The sequence below is a fragment of the Manis pentadactyla genome, chromosome 7, assembly GCF_030020395.1.
Source record: "Manis pentadactyla isolate mManPen7 chromosome 7, mManPen7.hap1, whole genome shotgun sequence".
Classification (NCBI taxonomy): Eukaryota; Metazoa; Chordata; class Mammalia; order Pholidota; family Manidae; genus Manis; species Manis pentadactyla.
The window spans coordinates 11400192-11418256 of record NC_080025.1 but is presented as its reverse complement, the minus strand read 5'-3'; the positions used below and the strand labels follow the sequence as shown (position 1 = coordinate 11418256).

General features: G+C 40.6%; 1 protein-coding gene across 10 annotated transcripts in view; it reads left to right on the top strand.

The window, feature by feature from the left end:
* The window catches only part of FAT1 (FAT atypical cadherin 1), a 119032-nt gene extending 103160 nt beyond the window's left edge, over window positions 1–15872 (top strand). For 4 of the 10 annotated variants that reach the window (XM_036894392.2, XM_036894393.2, XM_036894391.2 and 1 more), the window contains 11 exons: window positions 322–1123; window positions 1266–1397; window positions 2838–2995; window positions 3644–4106; window positions 5230–5383; window positions 5531–5641; window positions 7107–7738; window positions 8450–8587; window positions 11114–11173; window positions 13460–13495; window positions 14470–15872. In XM_036894392.2, the coding sequence (XP_036750287.2) occupies window positions 322–1123; window positions 1266–1397; window positions 2838–2995; window positions 3644–4106; window positions 5230–5383; window positions 5531–5641; window positions 7107–7738; window positions 8450–8587; window positions 11114–11173; window positions 13460–13495; window positions 14470–15098 (3315 nt within the window). In that variant the 3' untranslated portion in view covers window positions 15099–15872. Of the gene's footprint in view, window positions 1–321; window positions 1124–1265; window positions 1398–2837; window positions 2996–3643; window positions 4107–5229; window positions 5384–5530; window positions 5642–7106; window positions 7739–8449; window positions 8588–9076; window positions 9130–11113; window positions 11174–13459; window positions 13496–14469 lie in introns of those variants that run through there. The other 6 variants (XM_036894398.2, XM_036894396.2, XM_036894397.2 and 3 more) reach the window with 5 other exon arrangements.
* The last annotated feature ends 2193 nt before the right edge of the window (window positions 15873–18065 follow it).

Here is an 18065-nt window from a genome sequence, read left to right as displayed (position 1 = left end):
ATTTTGTGAGAAGATCGAGATGAATAGGATTGTGGTCTTTTTGTGTTTTGCTTCATTTTTATCCCACCACACTTTGGGGGGCCTCGCTTGTTGAGTTGGTGACTTTTCTCATAGACACTGATGGAGCTAAACGTCAGTTACGTGTGAGTGAAAGGGCCATAAAGAAGTGACTATCCTTTGCCTTGCGATGCTCCTCGTGCAGAGAAATATGTCTCTAGTAATTGGTAAATTTTTAGAACTTGAACCATGTAAATATATTTTCATTAAGAAGCTGTAATTGATGACACAGACAGAGGTGATTTTCTTTTCTTTTTCTTGTAGGTGGCAGATAATGGAAAGCCTCCATTGTCATCGTTGACGTATATTGACATTAGGGTTATTGAGGAGAGCATCTATCCTCCTGCCATCTTGCCGCTAGAGATTTTCATTACTGCTTTTGGAGAGGAATACTCGGGTGGTGTCATTGGGAAGATTCATGCCACAGATCAAGATGTGTATGACACTTTAACCTACAGTCTTGATCCCCAAATGGACAGCCTCTTCTCTGTGTCCAGCACAGGCGGCAAGCTGATAGCACACAAAAAGCTAGATATAGGGCAGTACCTTCTCAACGTCAGCGTAACGGATGGGAAATTCACAACGGTGGCTGACATCACGGTGCACATCAGACAGATCACACAGGAGATGTTGAACCACACCATTGCCATCCGCTTTGCCAACCTCACTCCAGAAGAATTTGTTGGTGATTACTGGCGCAACTTCCAGAGAGCTCTACGGAACATCTTAGGCGTGAGGAGGAACGACGTACAGATCATTAGTCTGCAGCCTTCTGAACCTCATCCACACCTGGATGTCTTGCTCTTTGTAGAGAAATCAGGTAGTGCCCAGGTTTCCACAAAACAACTTCTGCACAAGATTAATTCTTCCGTGACTGATATTGAGGAAATCATTGGTGTCAGGATATCGGATGTGTTCCAGAAGCTCTGTGCAGGCTTGGATTGCCCTCGGAAGTTCTGCGATGAAAGGGTGTCTGTGGATGAAGACGTCATGTCGACGCACAGCACGGCTCGTCTGAGCTTTGTGACTCCCCGCCACCGTAGAACAGCTGTGTGTCTCTGCAGAGGTAACAGGCATGCATGTTTGAAATTGGGTGGTATGGGTTCTTTCATGTACAACCTTTCAGGCTATGCACGCAGGATCATTTTCTTGAAATTTGTATTAAATAGCTCTCTCCCCGTTCCCTTCTTTTTTTTTTTTAAACAAAGAGGGAAAATGCCCACCTGTCCATCATGGATGTGAAGACAGTCCATGCCCCGAAGGATCTGAATGTGTCACCGGCCCCAGAGAGGAGAAGTACACCTGTGTCTGCCCAGGTGGTGGGTTTGGGCAGTGCCCAGGTGAGAGCCCAGGGATGAAGTACGCTTCCATTTAAAAAAGTCACTTTCAGAATTTCTTGTCATTTTCTTCTTTGTTGGAGTTGAGAAATAGTATAAAGTCTGTTTATTATAATAAGGTGAACATTCAGATGAAGGAAGAATAATGAGTAATTTTTCCTTCCTCTTAAGTAATAATTCACCCAAGTTAATAGTTTGATGCTCTGCCTTCTTTACTATTATCATCAATGCTCGTATAAACACGTAGTCCCTTATGTACAGATTTACTGTCCTTTTTCTTACATCCTCTCTTAAAAAAAAAAACTAAACTGAAACATTACTGTATCTCATATAGTCCTCTACTACCTGCTTTTTTCCACTGCCTAAGGAAATGGGTTATGGGCATCTTTCCAGTCCATACATGTAAAAAACCAAGTGCTTGTGAATAGCTGTAAAGTATTTTCTAGCATGGCTGTAACATGATTTTTTCAACATTTTCCTATGTATAGAAAACAGATTGTTAAAATGTTTCCTTCTATTAAAAAGGGAATCCTTTAAGCACTTATCCTTAAGTGTTGGTGCTTGGGTTTCTAACTAGGGTATAACCACTTCAAAGATTAACTACATTTTTAGTGTTTAATATTTAAATATGTCATTATGTTACGATTTCCCAAAAGTTAACCAATTCCTGTTTGTTCCAGTCCTATGTGAGGGTCTCATTCCCCATTCTTTTGCTAATTCTTAAGGTTTTCAATTAGAAACCATCTGAAATAACTCCAGCTTTTTAAATTTGAATTCCTCTGGTTATTGTAAAGTTGTGTGTTCATTTGTACATTCCTACCAGTACTTCCTCTTCTGTGACGGGCTGTTCATATTCTTTGCTTTATTGTCTGGGTTATTTATTTCTTATTTTCAGTGTGTGGAGCTGTTTGTGTATTATGAATATTAACATTATCTGTATTCCACTGTATGTTATCAATCTTTTGGTTTATATAATTGTGTTTTTTGTCATTTTGAAGTTTAATTTTTATTTTGCCAGTTGTGCATAATTTCACATAAAATTTCCATCTCTGGGGATAGATAGTATTTTCCTTCAGTTTTGGAGAATGGGGATTGTGTTGTATCTTGCTTGAGAACATTTCCCAAACCACTTTGAGACTACATAAATACGTTCCTTAATTGCCTTTTAATAATTTCATATTGAACATTTTTATATTTAGATCTGATTCTTTCAGAACTCATTTCTCTGTGATATTGGTGTCTACTTTTATTCTCTTCCAAAAGGAAATCCATCTACGCTTTTCATTAAGCAGACAGATATTTTCCATTGGATTTGAGCTTTGTAATGCCATAACCTTAAATAAAAACTTGGGTCAGTCTCGGCAGTGGGCAGGGTTGGGAATTCACACTTTTAAAAATATAAACTTAGTTCTGATTTATTTATTTTTGCTCTGTGATTTACAGGGACTTCATCTGTAACATTCACTGGCAACAGCTATGTGAAATACCGTCTCATGGACAACGAAAACAAATTAGAGATGAAAATGACCATGAGACTCAGAACATATTCTACTCACGCAGTTGTGATGTATGCTCGGGGCACTGACTACAGCATCTTGGAGGTATATTTTTGTGTATCTCAAATTATGGAAGACTTTAAAAGTATAAATTCCATTTTTTGTTCAGACTGTCCATTTTTTTAAAAGAAACAGAGTTAGCAAGATGATTGGATTCCACATTGCAATAGTGCATTGACACCTATACAAATTTTTAGTGTGTAAAATCTCTTTTTGCTCCATAGTAACAGAGATTGACTTCCGGTTTTTATGATTATTTTTAGGTAATGTGACAGTTAACATTCAAACTCAAAGTGCTATTACATCTTAGGAATGTTTTGAGGAGATCCTGCATAGGCCTGACATGATCATTATCTTGCCTACCTTTTTGTTTTTAAAGCATGATTCACTTTTGACTGTTGATATTACCTGATGCTATTTTGGGTAGTTGTTCAGTTAACAGTTAATTATTTGTCATTTCCATACTGCTTTCGGGATGTGTAGTTGGCATTTGAATTTGATATCCCTAAGAGGGCCGTGTTTGTTACTTCTGTACAGTGAACAAATGAGCATTATTCTGTGGCACTTAGATGTAAGGCCTTACTAACTTCCTGCCTTCAGTCTCCAGACATTCCTCTCCTTTCGATGTTTGATCAGAGACTACAATAGAAGATTCTGTGAGAGTAATGTGAACGGTAATTGTTTCTATCACAGATTCATAATGGAAGACTGCAATACAAATTCGACTGCGGGAGTGGCCCTGGGATTGTCTCTGTTCAAAGCATTCAAGTCAGTGATGGGCTCTGGCATGCGGTGTCTCTCGAAGTGAATGGAAACTATGCTAGATTGGTTCTAGACCAAGTCCACACTGCGTCAGGCACAGCCCCAGGGACTCTGAAAACCCTAAACCTGGACAACCATGTGTTTTTTGGTGGCCACATCCGCCAGCAAGGCACAAGGCATGGGAGGAGCCCTCAGGTCGGTAACGGTTTCAGGGGCTGCATGGACTCCATTTATTTGAATGGGCAGGAACTCCCTTTAAATAACAAACCGAGAAGCTACGCGCACATCGAAGAATCAGTGGAAGTCTCTCCTGGTTGCTTGTTAACAGCTACGGAGGACTGCTCAAGTAACCCTTGCCAGAATGGAGGCATTTGCAATCCATCACCCACTGGAGGTAGGCTTCATGATGCCGCCATTGTTATGATGTAACACGTGTATCTCTGTCCGCTTGTTACTCAGATGACGCTGTCAGACATCAGGATCAGTGTTGGAATTGAGGAGCATACGTGATTCAAGAGCAGAAGGGCACTTAGGGTGCTTCCCAGCAACCAGGCTGAAGGAACAGTTTCTCTGCTTGCCAGGCTCCTGCCGGCACATTGCAGGGGCTCAAGCAGGATGTATTTCCAGACAGGCCTCCAGTGGGGAGCGTGCAGTACTGTACCAGGAAGCCACAGGGAAGCCACAGCCAACACAGACACTGTCCTGGGGGCTGCACACCTAGATCTTCTTCCCCTGGGTATCCCAGGGCTTAGCACACCTGCTGGTCTTGCTGGCTATAGATGGAAATATGACTTCCCAGAAGGCCTTGAATGCCTCCTGAAGTGTTACCATACCTGTCTTGAGGCCCTAGCGCGGTGGGCAAGTGCTCTATGGTTCCTGTGTCCTGGACCCATTGGTTCATGTACCAGTAATAGGACACAGCCACAGAGGTAGTCCACATAACTGTCACAGTCTTTACGAAATAATGACTCTGGCATTCTCTGTGCTCCTTTAGACAAATTTGATGATCACCTTGCTGCAGTTTAATGACAGTTTGAAATCTTCAGATTGTTTTCATATTTACTGTTCTCATGTAATTGTTAAAAGCTTGTGAGCTGCAAATAATTGGGATGGTATAGTAAGTAGTTAGTGTTGTCAGTCTATGTTACAGTCTCCCAAATAAGGGACTTCTCCCTTTATTTGTATTTGGTAAATAAATTTATATTTACTTATAGATAAGTGTATTCATGCTTACTTATATCTATTATATGCCCACCCAGTAATCTTACATAAATTAACAATTAAAGCTAATCATGAGTTCTCTCTTCAGCTCTTTGTGTTTTGATTATACCAGCAGAGGCAGGCTTGTTGATACAGACAATGTATTTAACCAGAGGGAATGGAAATTTTACTAGCTTTTAAAATTATGGATAACTACATCTTCACTTAACACTTGACTTCAAAGTTTAAAACCAGTAGAGTAAGTCTTACTGTCTGAGTTACTGAGAGGACTTCTTTGTTCCCTTTTGCTAAATCAGGTTATTACTGCAAATGCAGTGCCGTACACATAGGGACTTTCTGTGAGGTGAGCGTCAATCCGTGTTCCTCCAACCCATGCCTTTATGGTGGCACCTGCATCGTAGACAATGGAGACTTCGTTTGCCAGTGTCGGGGATTATATACCGGTCAGAGGTATGTGCACATCCTTCACATGTTAAGGAATATTTTACATGTAGTCATGTTTGTAGAAAGTCTGCATTCCTTTGTTGTTTTCTGTTTTGTTACATTTATTTGCAGTAGGAATATTCAGTTCATGTCTACCTTTTCCTTACACTTCAGGTGCCAGCTCAGTCCGTACTGCAAAGATGAACCCTGTAAAAATGGCGGGACCTGTTTTGACAGTTTGGATGGTGCCGTCTGCCAGTGTGATTCAGGTTTCAGGGGAGAAAGGTAACCAGCTGCTTCCTGACATTTGTGTTTGCGCTTCTCCGTAATGTCGCATTGGCGAGCAGACGCTGCAAAAGTTCATTAATTTGGTTTCTGTTACTGTAGAATTTAATAATCTTCCTATTAGCTTGTTATGATTTATCTTTTCACTCTTTAAAATGAAAATACATCAAACAGACGATACAGTGCTTGAAAGCCCCTCCATCTGGACTTCAGAGATAGTGCTTCTTAACAAGGAACGTCGGGGTTCTTGTGGGCTGTGGATGTCTGGGGGATGAGTGGGGCACCTTCCTTCTAAAGCAGATGCCTGTGGGGTTGGTGTGCCTCTTCACCTTGGACAGTGATGATAATGACATTTTTTCATAATATGCCATAGTTAACATTTATATAGCATCTAGAAACCTTTTTTGACTCTCATCCTTTGCAATCCTTACCATACTCATAAGAGGTGGTAGTTATTTTCCAGGGGAGGAAAGTGAGGCATAGGGGTGCCCCCTGTACACCTTGGAAGAGGCAGGTTTCAGTGCCAGGTACCATTTCACCTTAGACTTTTCACCACTTCTGTTGGAAAAGTTACTCAATGCCTGTTGTCTGTAAGTGCCAAGTGCTGCACGCTTAGACAAACCTCCACCATCAGTGTTGTTGGAGGTCTCTGAGAGTGACCTGCTTGTAGGTGTTTGCATACGGTTTTGTTCCAACGGTTGGAGTTTGGGAATTTTGCCATCCATCACATAGTCTTCAGTCATAAGTTGACTTTCCTAATTCTAGTCAACTAACACTTAACATATTTGACAAAAATGTCTCAGTAGTCAAACTGTTAATGCCAAGTGAGTGTGAGAGATGATAGTAGATGCATTTTATTAAAGGGGGAACGGTTTGGGAGTGTCAGGTAGGCTGCCCAGGTACAAAATATGCCTATTTGGAAAGGCGGCGGGGAGGGATTTGCATGTGACCTGTTCAGTTTTCAATAGGAAGAAACATTTTTTAATGGATAATGTACAGTTTGCTAGCCTTGCATATGTTTAATGGAACTGTCATATATCCAAATAGGAACATTTTTTTAGACATTTAATCCAGCCTGCTAGAACAGTTTATAGCGTGCTATTTATCCAAATGCACATTCTGAGCTTCTGAGTCCAAATTAGAAACAAACCCAATGTAGAAACAAACCGATGTTTAGCCTGTGAGTTTGGTTCAGTAATCTGTTGAACCCTAGAAAAATGGCAGTTAAACATTGGCTTGACATAATGTTTATCTCCCAGATACAAAGTATGGAGCCAAATGACTAGTTACTCCAGGTAAGGTTTGTAGTATTTGTCATCTATGGTGTCGTTTTTGGTTGTACGTACTTGGTTTTGCCGGGGTGTATCTTATTCAGGAGGGATTGTCTTCAGTCTCCGAGTTACAGGCCTGCTATATTCTGACTCACATTGCAGAGGTTTCTCCTTTTCCTTGGCTTTCCTGGCAGGTGTCAGAGTGACATTGACGAATGTGCTGGAAACCCCTGCCAAAACGGGGCCCCTTGTGAGAACACACACGGCTCGTATCACTGTAACTGCAGCCAGGAGTACAGAGGGAGACACTGCGAGGCCACCGCCCCCAATCAGTATGTGTCCAGCCCCTGGAACATCGGACTGGCCGAGGGACTAGGGATTGTTGTTTTTGTCGTGGGGATATTTCTACTCGTGACGGTGTTTGTCCTCTGCCGCAAGATGATTAATCGAAAGAGGAAACACCAGGCCGAGCCAGAAGACAAACGCTTAGGACCAGCCACCGCCTTCTTGCAAAGACCATACTTTGATTCAAAGCTCAATAAGAACATTTACTCAGACATACCACCCCAGGTGCCTGTGCGTCCCATTTCCTACACTCCCAGCATCCCAAGTGACTCTAGAAACAATCTGGACCGGAATTCCTTTGAAGGATCTGCCATCCCAGAGCATCCTGAATTCAGTACCTTCAACCCCGAGTCTGTGCACGGACACCGGAAAGCCGTGGCCGTCTGCAGCGTGGCCCCTAACCTGCCTCCCCCTCCTCCTTCAAACTCTCCTTCTGACAGTGACTCGATTCAGAAGCCTAACTGGGACTTCGACTATGATAGTAAGAACAGCTTTTTTCATCCCAATAAATTGCCACCAAAATGAACAGTGAGATGACAAGGTCTGCCACAGCTTCTGATAGTTCAAGTCCAAATCTAGAGCCTTTGTTAGTGATAAATCTGCTCAAATTCTGAAGACTTCTGGTACGATTTAGAAATTTTTTTCCATGGTCTTCAGCCCTTGCTGATCGTGGTGGCTCTGATGTTATTTTAATTAAGGAATTGAATCCGACTGTGATCCTTTCCTGTATGCAATTGATATGGGTTCTTTGCTATAATTTTGAGGGCTTTTACCAACAAAAATTGGGAGGGCATTAGCATGATAGGAAATTTTTTTAAAACATGGCCAGAGGAAGTGACGGTATTTATATCAGGGGCCTAATGTACACCTGACTTTCAAAAAGCTGCATGTGCCATTTTAAATCAAAATTTTAATTCCCCATATTGTCTGATAATATACATGGACAGGTTTATAGAGAATTTCTATTCTGTGAATCTGCAAGAACAGTTGTAGGTTTTTTGTTTGGGTTTTTTGGTTTTCTGTTTTGTTTTCCAGATATTTCTCTCTCTCTTTTTTTTTTCTTTCCATTGTTCTTTTACTAAGTACATCCCAGGCAGTCTTTTGGTAACACTTACTCTGTGTCAGGAAACAGCAGTGGCCTGAACAGGAGCCTCACGCATGGAGCTTACTCTCTGTCGTCAATTCCTTTCAGCTAAAGTGGTGGATCTGGACCCCTGCCTCTCCAAGAAACCTTTGGAGGAAAAGCCTTCTCACCCATACAGCGCCCGGGAGAGCCTGTCCGAGGTGCAGTCCCTTAGCTCCTTCCAGTCTGAGTCGTGCGACGACAATGGTGAGTACGCAGAGCTCTGACGTGCTGGGTCCGCTTGCTTGCTACTCGTAGCCTTGATGAGGTGATGTGTAGTTGCTCCAGGTGCCCTGTTAGGTCTCAGATGGTTGGCACACTGCACTCGGGGCCACTGCTGAACAATACCTCGTACATACCTGCATGAACGTGTGCTGGGGGAAATGTATTTGAACTGTCCCGCCTGTCAAAAATAGGGAAACAAGTAGAATTAACTGACAGATCCTGTCTGTCTGATTGTATACTTTCACACTGACTTTTTTTCCCACAACACTAAATAGTACAGAGGTTTTGTGGGATTTTCTAACTCCTTGTAATACCTTTCTTGAGCATGCCCCCACCCCCACCCCGGGTGCACACACACACAGACACACATCCCTAAGAGGAGACGCAGCAGTCTGAAATGGTCAACTTCAGAAGCACCTTTGGTATTACAAGGTTTTATTTGTCTCTTTCCTGACTCCTCTGCGGCCCCAGCTCCCATTTGGATCAGAGCGTTCTGACTGAGAACACACTTTAAGAGATTGCTAGTTAGTTTGATTATATTTCTAATGAAGAAAGTTTGGCAGTGGGAGCTTTGATGCCAGTTATGTGTATCTGATTCCCTAGGGTAGATTGCATCGATAACCAGCTTCACCATATTCACACATACCACAATACTGAAATTTTTCAATAGTTAGTAACAGAAGAGAGTGAGTTTTCTCTAGCATCTCAGAATTAGTAAGTTTGTAATATTTTTTGCATAAAAATGTAGTATGTTTGAACATGAGAAATATTTTATTGGTGGAAAGAAATAATTCACTGATAATTATTTGATTGCTTCTAAATCCAGAATAATATAGTCCATACTAGTATTTTATGGAGTCCTTTTCCAGAGTAAAGATGGTCATGAGTGTGTTCCATTCATTTCTGATTTCAAGCATGTTATGTATGCTATCAAAGTATACCTACACTTATTTTTTACTGACAGAGTATATAAACATAGCTTTGCTTATTAAGCCAATAATAAAAAAATAGAACTATTTCTTTCATTTAGGATTAATTTTAAAATGTTAGTATTCCCAGCTTATGTAATAATTTATATTTTGGCCCCTAAATGCTCTTCATAAGTTCATTTCAGAATTTTGTCAGTATTTTATGTCTTTTTCTAGATATTTTCCTTGAAACATAATTCTTCCCACTACTCCTAATTGCTTTTAATAAATTATAGTCAAATTACATACAAAAAAGTAATTGCCAGATAATATGAGGAAAAAGTATATATCCAAGAATCTTTGTATTTTAATCTTTATCATAATTTTGATCATTATCAGTCATAAGATTAAAGTCTATACTAAGAGTCTATACTTAAATTTAATTTTTAGCTTTCTGAGACTGTTGTAACCGATCACCACAAATACAGTGGCTTAAAACAAAACACATTTATTATGTCCTGCAGTCTAGAAATCCAGCACTTGTCTCAGAAGGCTGAAATTAAGGTGTCTGCAGGCCTGCTTCTTTCCTGGAGGTCACAGGGCAGAATCATGTCCTTACGTTTTCCAGCTGCTGGCGCTGCCCGCGTTCCTCAGCTCCCGGCTTCCTCCTCCATCTTCCCAAGGTGTCACTAGTCATTTGTCTGTGGTCATACCTCCCTTTTAGCCACAGCTGGGAAGACTCTCCCCTTTTCAGGACCCTTGCAGTTACACTGAGCCCACACAGATAACTCAAGAGAGTGCCCCCATCTCAAGATCCTTGGTGTAATCACATCAGCCGAGTCCCTTTTACCAGGGATGGTAACATAAATTCAGAGTCCCAGGTTTAGGGCACGGACATCTTTGAGGGCCATCTTTCTGCCACCCGTATGCATACATATTTATCTTGGCATGGATGTTTTAAAACAATCTGATACACAAATGAAAACAGAATTTACATGGGACACAGCCAGGCAGACAGTCTGTATTTCTCTGCCGGATGTTCGCTCACCAGCTGTTAGCCCATCTCCAAAAAAAGAAAAAAGAAATTTGAGGTAGGAGTACATAGAACAGGACAAAGCCATTGTTGTATTTTTGTTACATGTTCTACTTCATTGTATAGCTTCTTAAAATTTTCTTTCTGGGAACAATGTACATGTCATTAAATGGACCCAGAAAATTGGCTTAGCCAAGTATTTTACTTTTCAAATATGCAGTCTTTTGCCTATGAAATGTTGAAATAAGGACTGTTTTGTTATGGCTTGATCCATAATTGTAATTGTGAAAAAATTTACAGATAAAAAATAACTTACCTAAATTACAATGTAATGCGGTTACTTTATTCCTTTGATTATTAACAACAAATACACAGCTTGGTTTAGAAAAATCTTTGAGACAGGTAACAGAACGAGTACAATGGTCGTGCATAATTATATTACATAGTTACGTTGAAGTATTCCGTTACATTTTTAAGTTAGGTAGAAATGATTAAAGAAATCCTATTTAATGAACTGTCCTCTAACCACAGATTTTCCTAATTTACTCCTTTGTACCTTTTTACAAGCTTCCATAGTGACTGTAATACACCTTGTCAATGCTGTAGTTGACACGGTGAATAAAAAAGGTATAGTCATGTGTGTGCTTTTTGTCTGTTTATTGTCACCATGTCACTAGTGTGCTTTTGCTTATTGTAATGTTATAAAAAATCACTTGTGGCTTTACAGGGGTCGAATGTTTTTATTTTGGGCGGCGTGTATATTCATAATCCAGATACATTGCATAAATATGTTTATATATGTTATGTCTTTGTTAATTTTTTACCATCCATAGTGAATTTATAGACCTCAGAAGGACCCCACAGGATCTTGACATCTTGCCTATATGTGGCACATTAGTAAGTTCAGAAGTAATACTACCTAAAAAATTGTCATATAAATAAATGGTCTTCATATCAATGGAAATACGCCCCAAAACACACAGCTTTTATAATTACATATAAGTAACCCTTCCCTTTTGTATTTTCCTGAGTGTGATCCAGGAAAATGGTAGAACATGGAAGAAGTTCTATTTTCATATATGGTTTAGAGAAAATTATGTACTTTGAAGCTTTATCTGTCTGTTCATAATAATAAGAAAAGGCATTAACTCCCTCCCTTAAATTATTTTAAATTAAATTAGTCCTTTATTCATGCACTGAAATTTGAGAAATCACATGTGACTAGATCTGAGTAGATCTGGGTTGGGCCCAGAAAATTTGCATTTGTACCAAGTTCCCAGTTAATTATGAAGCTGCTGGTCTAGGAATCATACTTGGAGACCTGTGGGCATAGGCTTAAGAGTACATAAAGCTTAGAGGGTCCTCTCTGCTGGGACATAAACGTTGTCAGCCTTAAAGTGAGGAGGAGGACGTTTTCATGCCAGATGTGATGGCGTGCGCAGGGTTCAGCATTACTACTTATGAGTGACTGAATATACTTATTTTCCTAAGAACAAGAACCGTCTCTTTGCTTGGTGGTTAATTATAAAGTAATCTATATTTTGTCTGGTGAATGTTAATTTTAACATGATGAGATTCTAGTATCTTAAATATAAATGGATTTTTAAAAAGCAGCATTGAAACCATTCATTCATTGCAGTCACCTTCACTGAAAAATCTACTTGGCATATTTAAGAAATAGAAATCAGATTTAAGGTTGAATGCTAGCTTAAATTTCCAGAATTATTGAATACCTATACTTATGATCAAGGTTGTCTATCCTTTTAGAAAAGGAATTCCAACATTTTTAGTAGACTTTTTTTTTTTAATTCTGTAGCTACATGCCAACTAAATACAGGCTTACTCAGTTTTTAGAATTACTACAGTCTTTCCAATTTATTTAAATTCCTAGAAGAGAACCACCATATATTAACTTGTTCCAAATTACTTTGTTACATGGGTTTTCAAGAACATTGTAGAACACACAGAAGCATTGGCCTTAGATAGGAGATCATCAAAGTGACCAGACTTCCCCATGACCACCACTTTCACAGTAGTAAGAGTCCTGCTGGTAGCTAACAGGGAGTGCTTGACCTCTATAATCTGATTAAATCCTCCCAATAACCCCCATTTCAAAGACAAGAGCCTGAATCACAGCTCGGGCAAGCAACCTGCCTAGGGTCATGTGGCCCGGGCCGATGGTGGGCTTGCATCTACTTTCTCCAACATCAGCCTACAGTTTTTGTATAAAATGAGAATCCTGAAAGAGCAAAGGTAATTACACATTTAGGGTGAGAACCCAGGGCAGCTAATGGTCTTTTCAAAGAAGGTGAGCAATGTAAATATAAAATCATATTCAACACAGGCAAGGTTTGGAGAGATTGCCTTTCATTTCTCTTTCTCATCTCTGAATTTAATGTGCATTTAAAGGCTACAATGTGTGGCAAAGTATGCGTGTCTTGTGTAGCTTCAGATACATTTGGATTATCACCTAAGTAAGCTGATGCTACTAAGTCTTAGAAGAAAATGATCTCATAATATTTCTCAGTAGCATGAAGGTGTAGTTTAAATTCCTATATTAATTTACATTTTACTAGAGCCTACAGGCTTTAATTACTCCTAATAGAATTCTGTTTTTTCAGGTTTAGAAGGCCAGAAACAAGGAAAAGAAAGTAAATAAAGTTTAGAGTTTCCTGGCAAAGTCTCTGGTTTATCGTTTCATCCTTTTCCTCTACTCTCATGTCCCGTTCCATTTGTGCTACATGAATTTCTCAACCATTTGGAATTTTCGTAGGTGTTGGCTTAAAGGCATGGTCCGTGGCTGACTGGGCCTTTATAAACAGTTTACATTGTGTTATATGCTTACCTTTATTGCCTTTTCAGGGGTCTGTTTTAATTATAAACATTTTCTTTTCTCTCTGCTCTGCCACCAAGAGTCTTTGGCTGCTCCTGACCTCAGCAAATCAAGAGGTGACTTATGCATGCCAGTTGTGCGTTGATATCCACTAAACAAAACTTGATAGTGGTTTGCAAAGCTGACACGCTTCACTTGTTTGCTCAGTGGTGTCGCAGTAACTAAGTACAGAGTTGTCTATAAGCTGCGTCTAAACATGTAGTGCCCCACCTCTTCTGTCTGTCAAAGGATGTCCAAAATCCTCAGGGGGGAAAAAACTGCCCAAATTGGAGGTTGTTTTTTTCCCCCAAAAGTAACAAAACTTGATTGTTCTAGTCAATCAAAACTTGCTTTGCTCATTTTTCAATATTTGATTGCATTTTGCTTGATTTGGAGGCATGCTCTTTTTTTAATGTAATTCATTGTTTTTCTTAGGGCTAATGAAAAGTAGCACTATTTTTAATATTTTTATTACATTGTCATAAAGGAGATTGATTTTTTAAACTTTAGCATGTTAAAGGTTACTTTTACTGTTTTAACTGTTTTAAGGAGCTGCTTTAATTAATATTTTTGTAGTGCAAGTAGTCAGTGTAGATCAAGTGGCATTTGCTATTTCACTAACCAGAGACTCCTTTCTGAAAGGACAGAACTTTTTATTGATATCCTAAGACTGAACTAATACTGTTCATGTAGAGCAGTGGGTTCTCAGTTCGAGAAGGAAAGCTAAAAGGTTATTGGAATCGTTGGTAGTAAAGTGCATGCAGTTTGGATGCTAGCAGACCTCTTCTGTTAAAGTTTGTTTTGTTTCCTTTGAGTGTTAGATACTTGACACTGGGGGGCCACATTTTAGAAACAGAGCCTAGTTCACAGAGGCTCTCAAAACTGGGTGGGGGCAGGGGGCTGTCTGAGGGTTTCCAAATGACTGAACCCCGAAATGGTATGTGTGTCTGTGAATGCCTTTGCATCTGTGTGTGTTACACTGACCTTTTTTCATGGCGGCAGGTGCTGGGGAGAAAACACTTTGAAATCTGCTGTTCTCTTTTCCACCAAGGGTATCACTGGGATACATCGGATTGGATGCCGAGTGTTCCTCTGGAAGATATACAGGAATTCCCCAACTATGAGGTCATTGATGAGCAGACTCCCCTGTACTCTGCAGACCCAAATGCCATCGATACAGACTATTACCCCGGAGGCTACGACATTGAAAGCGACTTTCCACCACCCCCGGAAGACTTCCCCGTGCCTGATGAACTGCCCCCGTTGCCCCCAGAATACAGTGATCAGTTTGAGTCCATACACCCTCCCAGAGACATGCCCGCTGCGGGCAGTCTGGGTTCCTCATCCAGAAACCGGCAGAGGTTCCACCTGAATCAGTACCTGCCCAATTTCTATCCCGTCGATATGTCTGAACCTCAAAAGACAGGCGCTGGTGAGCATAGTACTTGCAGAGAGCCCTACGCCCCTTTCCCTGCAGCCTATCAGAGAAACTTGGATGGCCCCGCTGTAGAAAACATGCCCATGTCTGTGTACGCCTCCACAGCCTCCTGCTCCGACGTGTCTGCGTGCTGCGAGGGGGAGTCGGAGGTCCTGATGAGTGACTACGAGAGCGGAGACGACGGCCACTTTGACGAGGTGACGCCCCCGTCCCTGGACTCGCAGCAGCACACGCAAGTCTGACGCGCAGACGCCCCCAAGTGCCTGGACTTCCGCGAACCCGGAGACCGACAGAGACGATTCTGTGCGCCGCTCCCCCTCTGCGAGCTGCGATGCGGGGCTGCGCTCAGACCCCGCGTCTCTGGCCGTGCCCTCCGTTCCCCGCGTCTGCGCCTACTGCACCTGGATGAGATGGACGTTGGCCCTGCCATTTCCGAGCACCTTTTCGTATTCACACTGTCTCTGTTAAAAGTAATGAAGCAGAAATCAGCCCTACCATCTTGTTAGCATGATTCATGTATTTATATAGATTTGATTGTTTTAATTTTCCTGTCCTTTTTTTTGTAAATTTTATGTACAGATTTGATTTTTTTTTCATAGTTTGAACTAGATGTCCAAGATACTTTATGCATTTGCTTTTGATCGAATTTTGGTGGTGTTAGTGTCATTACCTAGCACCCTGATTTTTTAATATAACCAGGGTTTCACCATATGTCCTTTTCCACTGAAGTATGACATTTCATGAATACATTTCAATATAGTCATTCATTTCTAGCTGTACATAAGATGAGGAAAGATCTCATGTCTTCAATGGGTTGCTGTATTTTAGAATTATAAACATTTTTCATTATTGGAAAGTGTAATGGGGACCTTCTGCATTCCTGTTTAGAACCAAAACCACCATGACACAGTTTTTATAGTGTCTGTATATTTGTGATGCGATGGTCTTGTAAAGGTTTTTACTGAAAACTACCATTAGCCAGTCTTTCTTACTGACAATAAATTATTAATAAAATACTTTAGTGTTACTGCCTCTTTTTCCTCTGCATTTATGGATTCAGTTAATGAATTGAGAAAAAAGGACAGATGGAAGAAAGGATGAATATAGATACTTGGCAATTTGTGGCTTGTTTGTGAAAAATCTTCCGGGCGCCAAAGTCAGGCTGTAATTACAGATGTAGCCACTAGGTGGCAGTACATGACTACGCTGATGGCTCAGCACTAGCAGGATAAAGGTAAACGGCGCTCGTTAATATAATTCTATAAAACTTCGGAAAACTCCCCCTTCATACATTTTTTATTACCGCTTATTGGCCATATTTAAATGCTTCTATGGTTTTTCACCTATGATTTATGTTAAAACAAGGCCTTTCTGAAACATTTTACCTTTCTGTTGTCAAAGAACACATCCATCCTACTTCTGTATGATTTAATGTGAAATCCAGAAATCCGTCCATATGTCCATTCAACAAATATTTATTCACTATCTACCATGTTCCAGACACTGATGGGAATTACAAAAAATAAAGCATTCTTAGAACTTTGGAAAAGATACTTTCTCCCTGGTAGTAAATGCCTTCTTTATTTTATCAAATGATAATTATATATGTAGATTGAACATCAAAGAAAGTTAAAATATGTATAACAGGAAAACAGCATATTTATGCACTCTACCATAACCACTTAAAATTCTTTAGGCTGTTTTCCTCAGTTTTCCTTCCATATATTTCAGTGTATATAATTATTTCTTGAGTCACCAATTTAAGGAATTGCCTATTCATTCAGTATGACGATAAAGGAAGTCCATGAAACCAAACAAACCTCCATTATTCTTGTTTCTCTCCCATTAGTTACAGCATAATTTTCAGATTATCCACATATAATGTTCTCATTTGGATGATAATGAATATTCACTGCTGAGCTAAGTAGTATATGATGTTAATTTCCATTTACTTTTCAACTTGTTCTTTTTCTTAACCAATATCCTTAGATTTTCTTCTACTATATTTTTTTTAATTTGTGGCGCTTTTGTTAATTCTCTCACGAAATATTTTGGTCACCTCCCCTATATTCTTCCACATTAGGAAATAAAAATTCCTAACCTTGGATTTTACATGATTATGGCGTGGCAGGGGGAGATGGCCAGGAAGTACAGCACAGCAGTATATGGAGTGGGGTACTAAGGAGAAGAGCTGGTATTTGACTAAAAACCTGAAGCTGATCAGAGAGACTATCTGGGAAAAGAGCATTTCAGGCAGAGAGAAGAGTTAATATAAAGCCCAAGGCTGAAAAGTCAAAAGGGGAGACAAGTGTGGACTCGCACGGATTTGCAAAATCCCTCTCAGTACAGTCAAACTATTAGAAAATCTTTGCCGATATCTATAGGTCTTTTCTTTGAGGGATCTGTTTCTCCAGAGGAGGGACCTTCCATGTCCTGCTTGGGACATAGTGTTGCTCTTTGACTGTTTGCTGGTAAGACAGGGTTTTACCACGCACTTAGTTCCCCAGCTCTTGGTTTTGGAAACCTTCCTGCTCCTTTCTCATTGCCATTGTCTCTGAGTCTGAGCATCTGGGGTCTTAACATGTAGACAATAGACAGGCTCTACTCCCTGGCTTCACCCCATTCCTCATAGTTTCCAGTGCGCCTAACACGTTGTTGCTGTCGCCCTCTGCAGGCAGTGAGGTCTGATTGCTTCCCTGCTGAGGCATGATTTACCACAGTCTGGTCCTCTGTCACATGCTATATAGTGTGGTTAAAGGTTAACACACTGAAGTGGAATTGTTTTTTCACTTTTCTCCCCTTTCCCTCTTTTGAATTTTCAAGGGAAGAAATTGGGCAGAAATACAGTACTCTGCCATCTTAAACTGGAAGTCTGGAATATGCTCTGAACCATGGATGTATTAGTTACCTATTGCTTGAAAGCAAATTACCATAAATGCAGTGGCCTTTTATGAGCTCCCGTTCTGTTCAGAAGCTCAGACACGGCATGGCTCGGTTCTCTGCTCAGTCTCATTAGGCTGAACTGGAGCTTTCAACTGGGCTGCCGTCTCATCTGAGACTTGGGGTCCTCATCCAGGCTCACAGGGCTGTTGGCAGGATTCAGTCCCTTGAATCTGAAGGTTGGTTGTAGAAGGAAGGTCCCCGTTTTCCTGCCAGCTGTACTCCCGAGGTCCCTGCTTCTCACTCGCTGCGCCTGCTTTCTTGACACC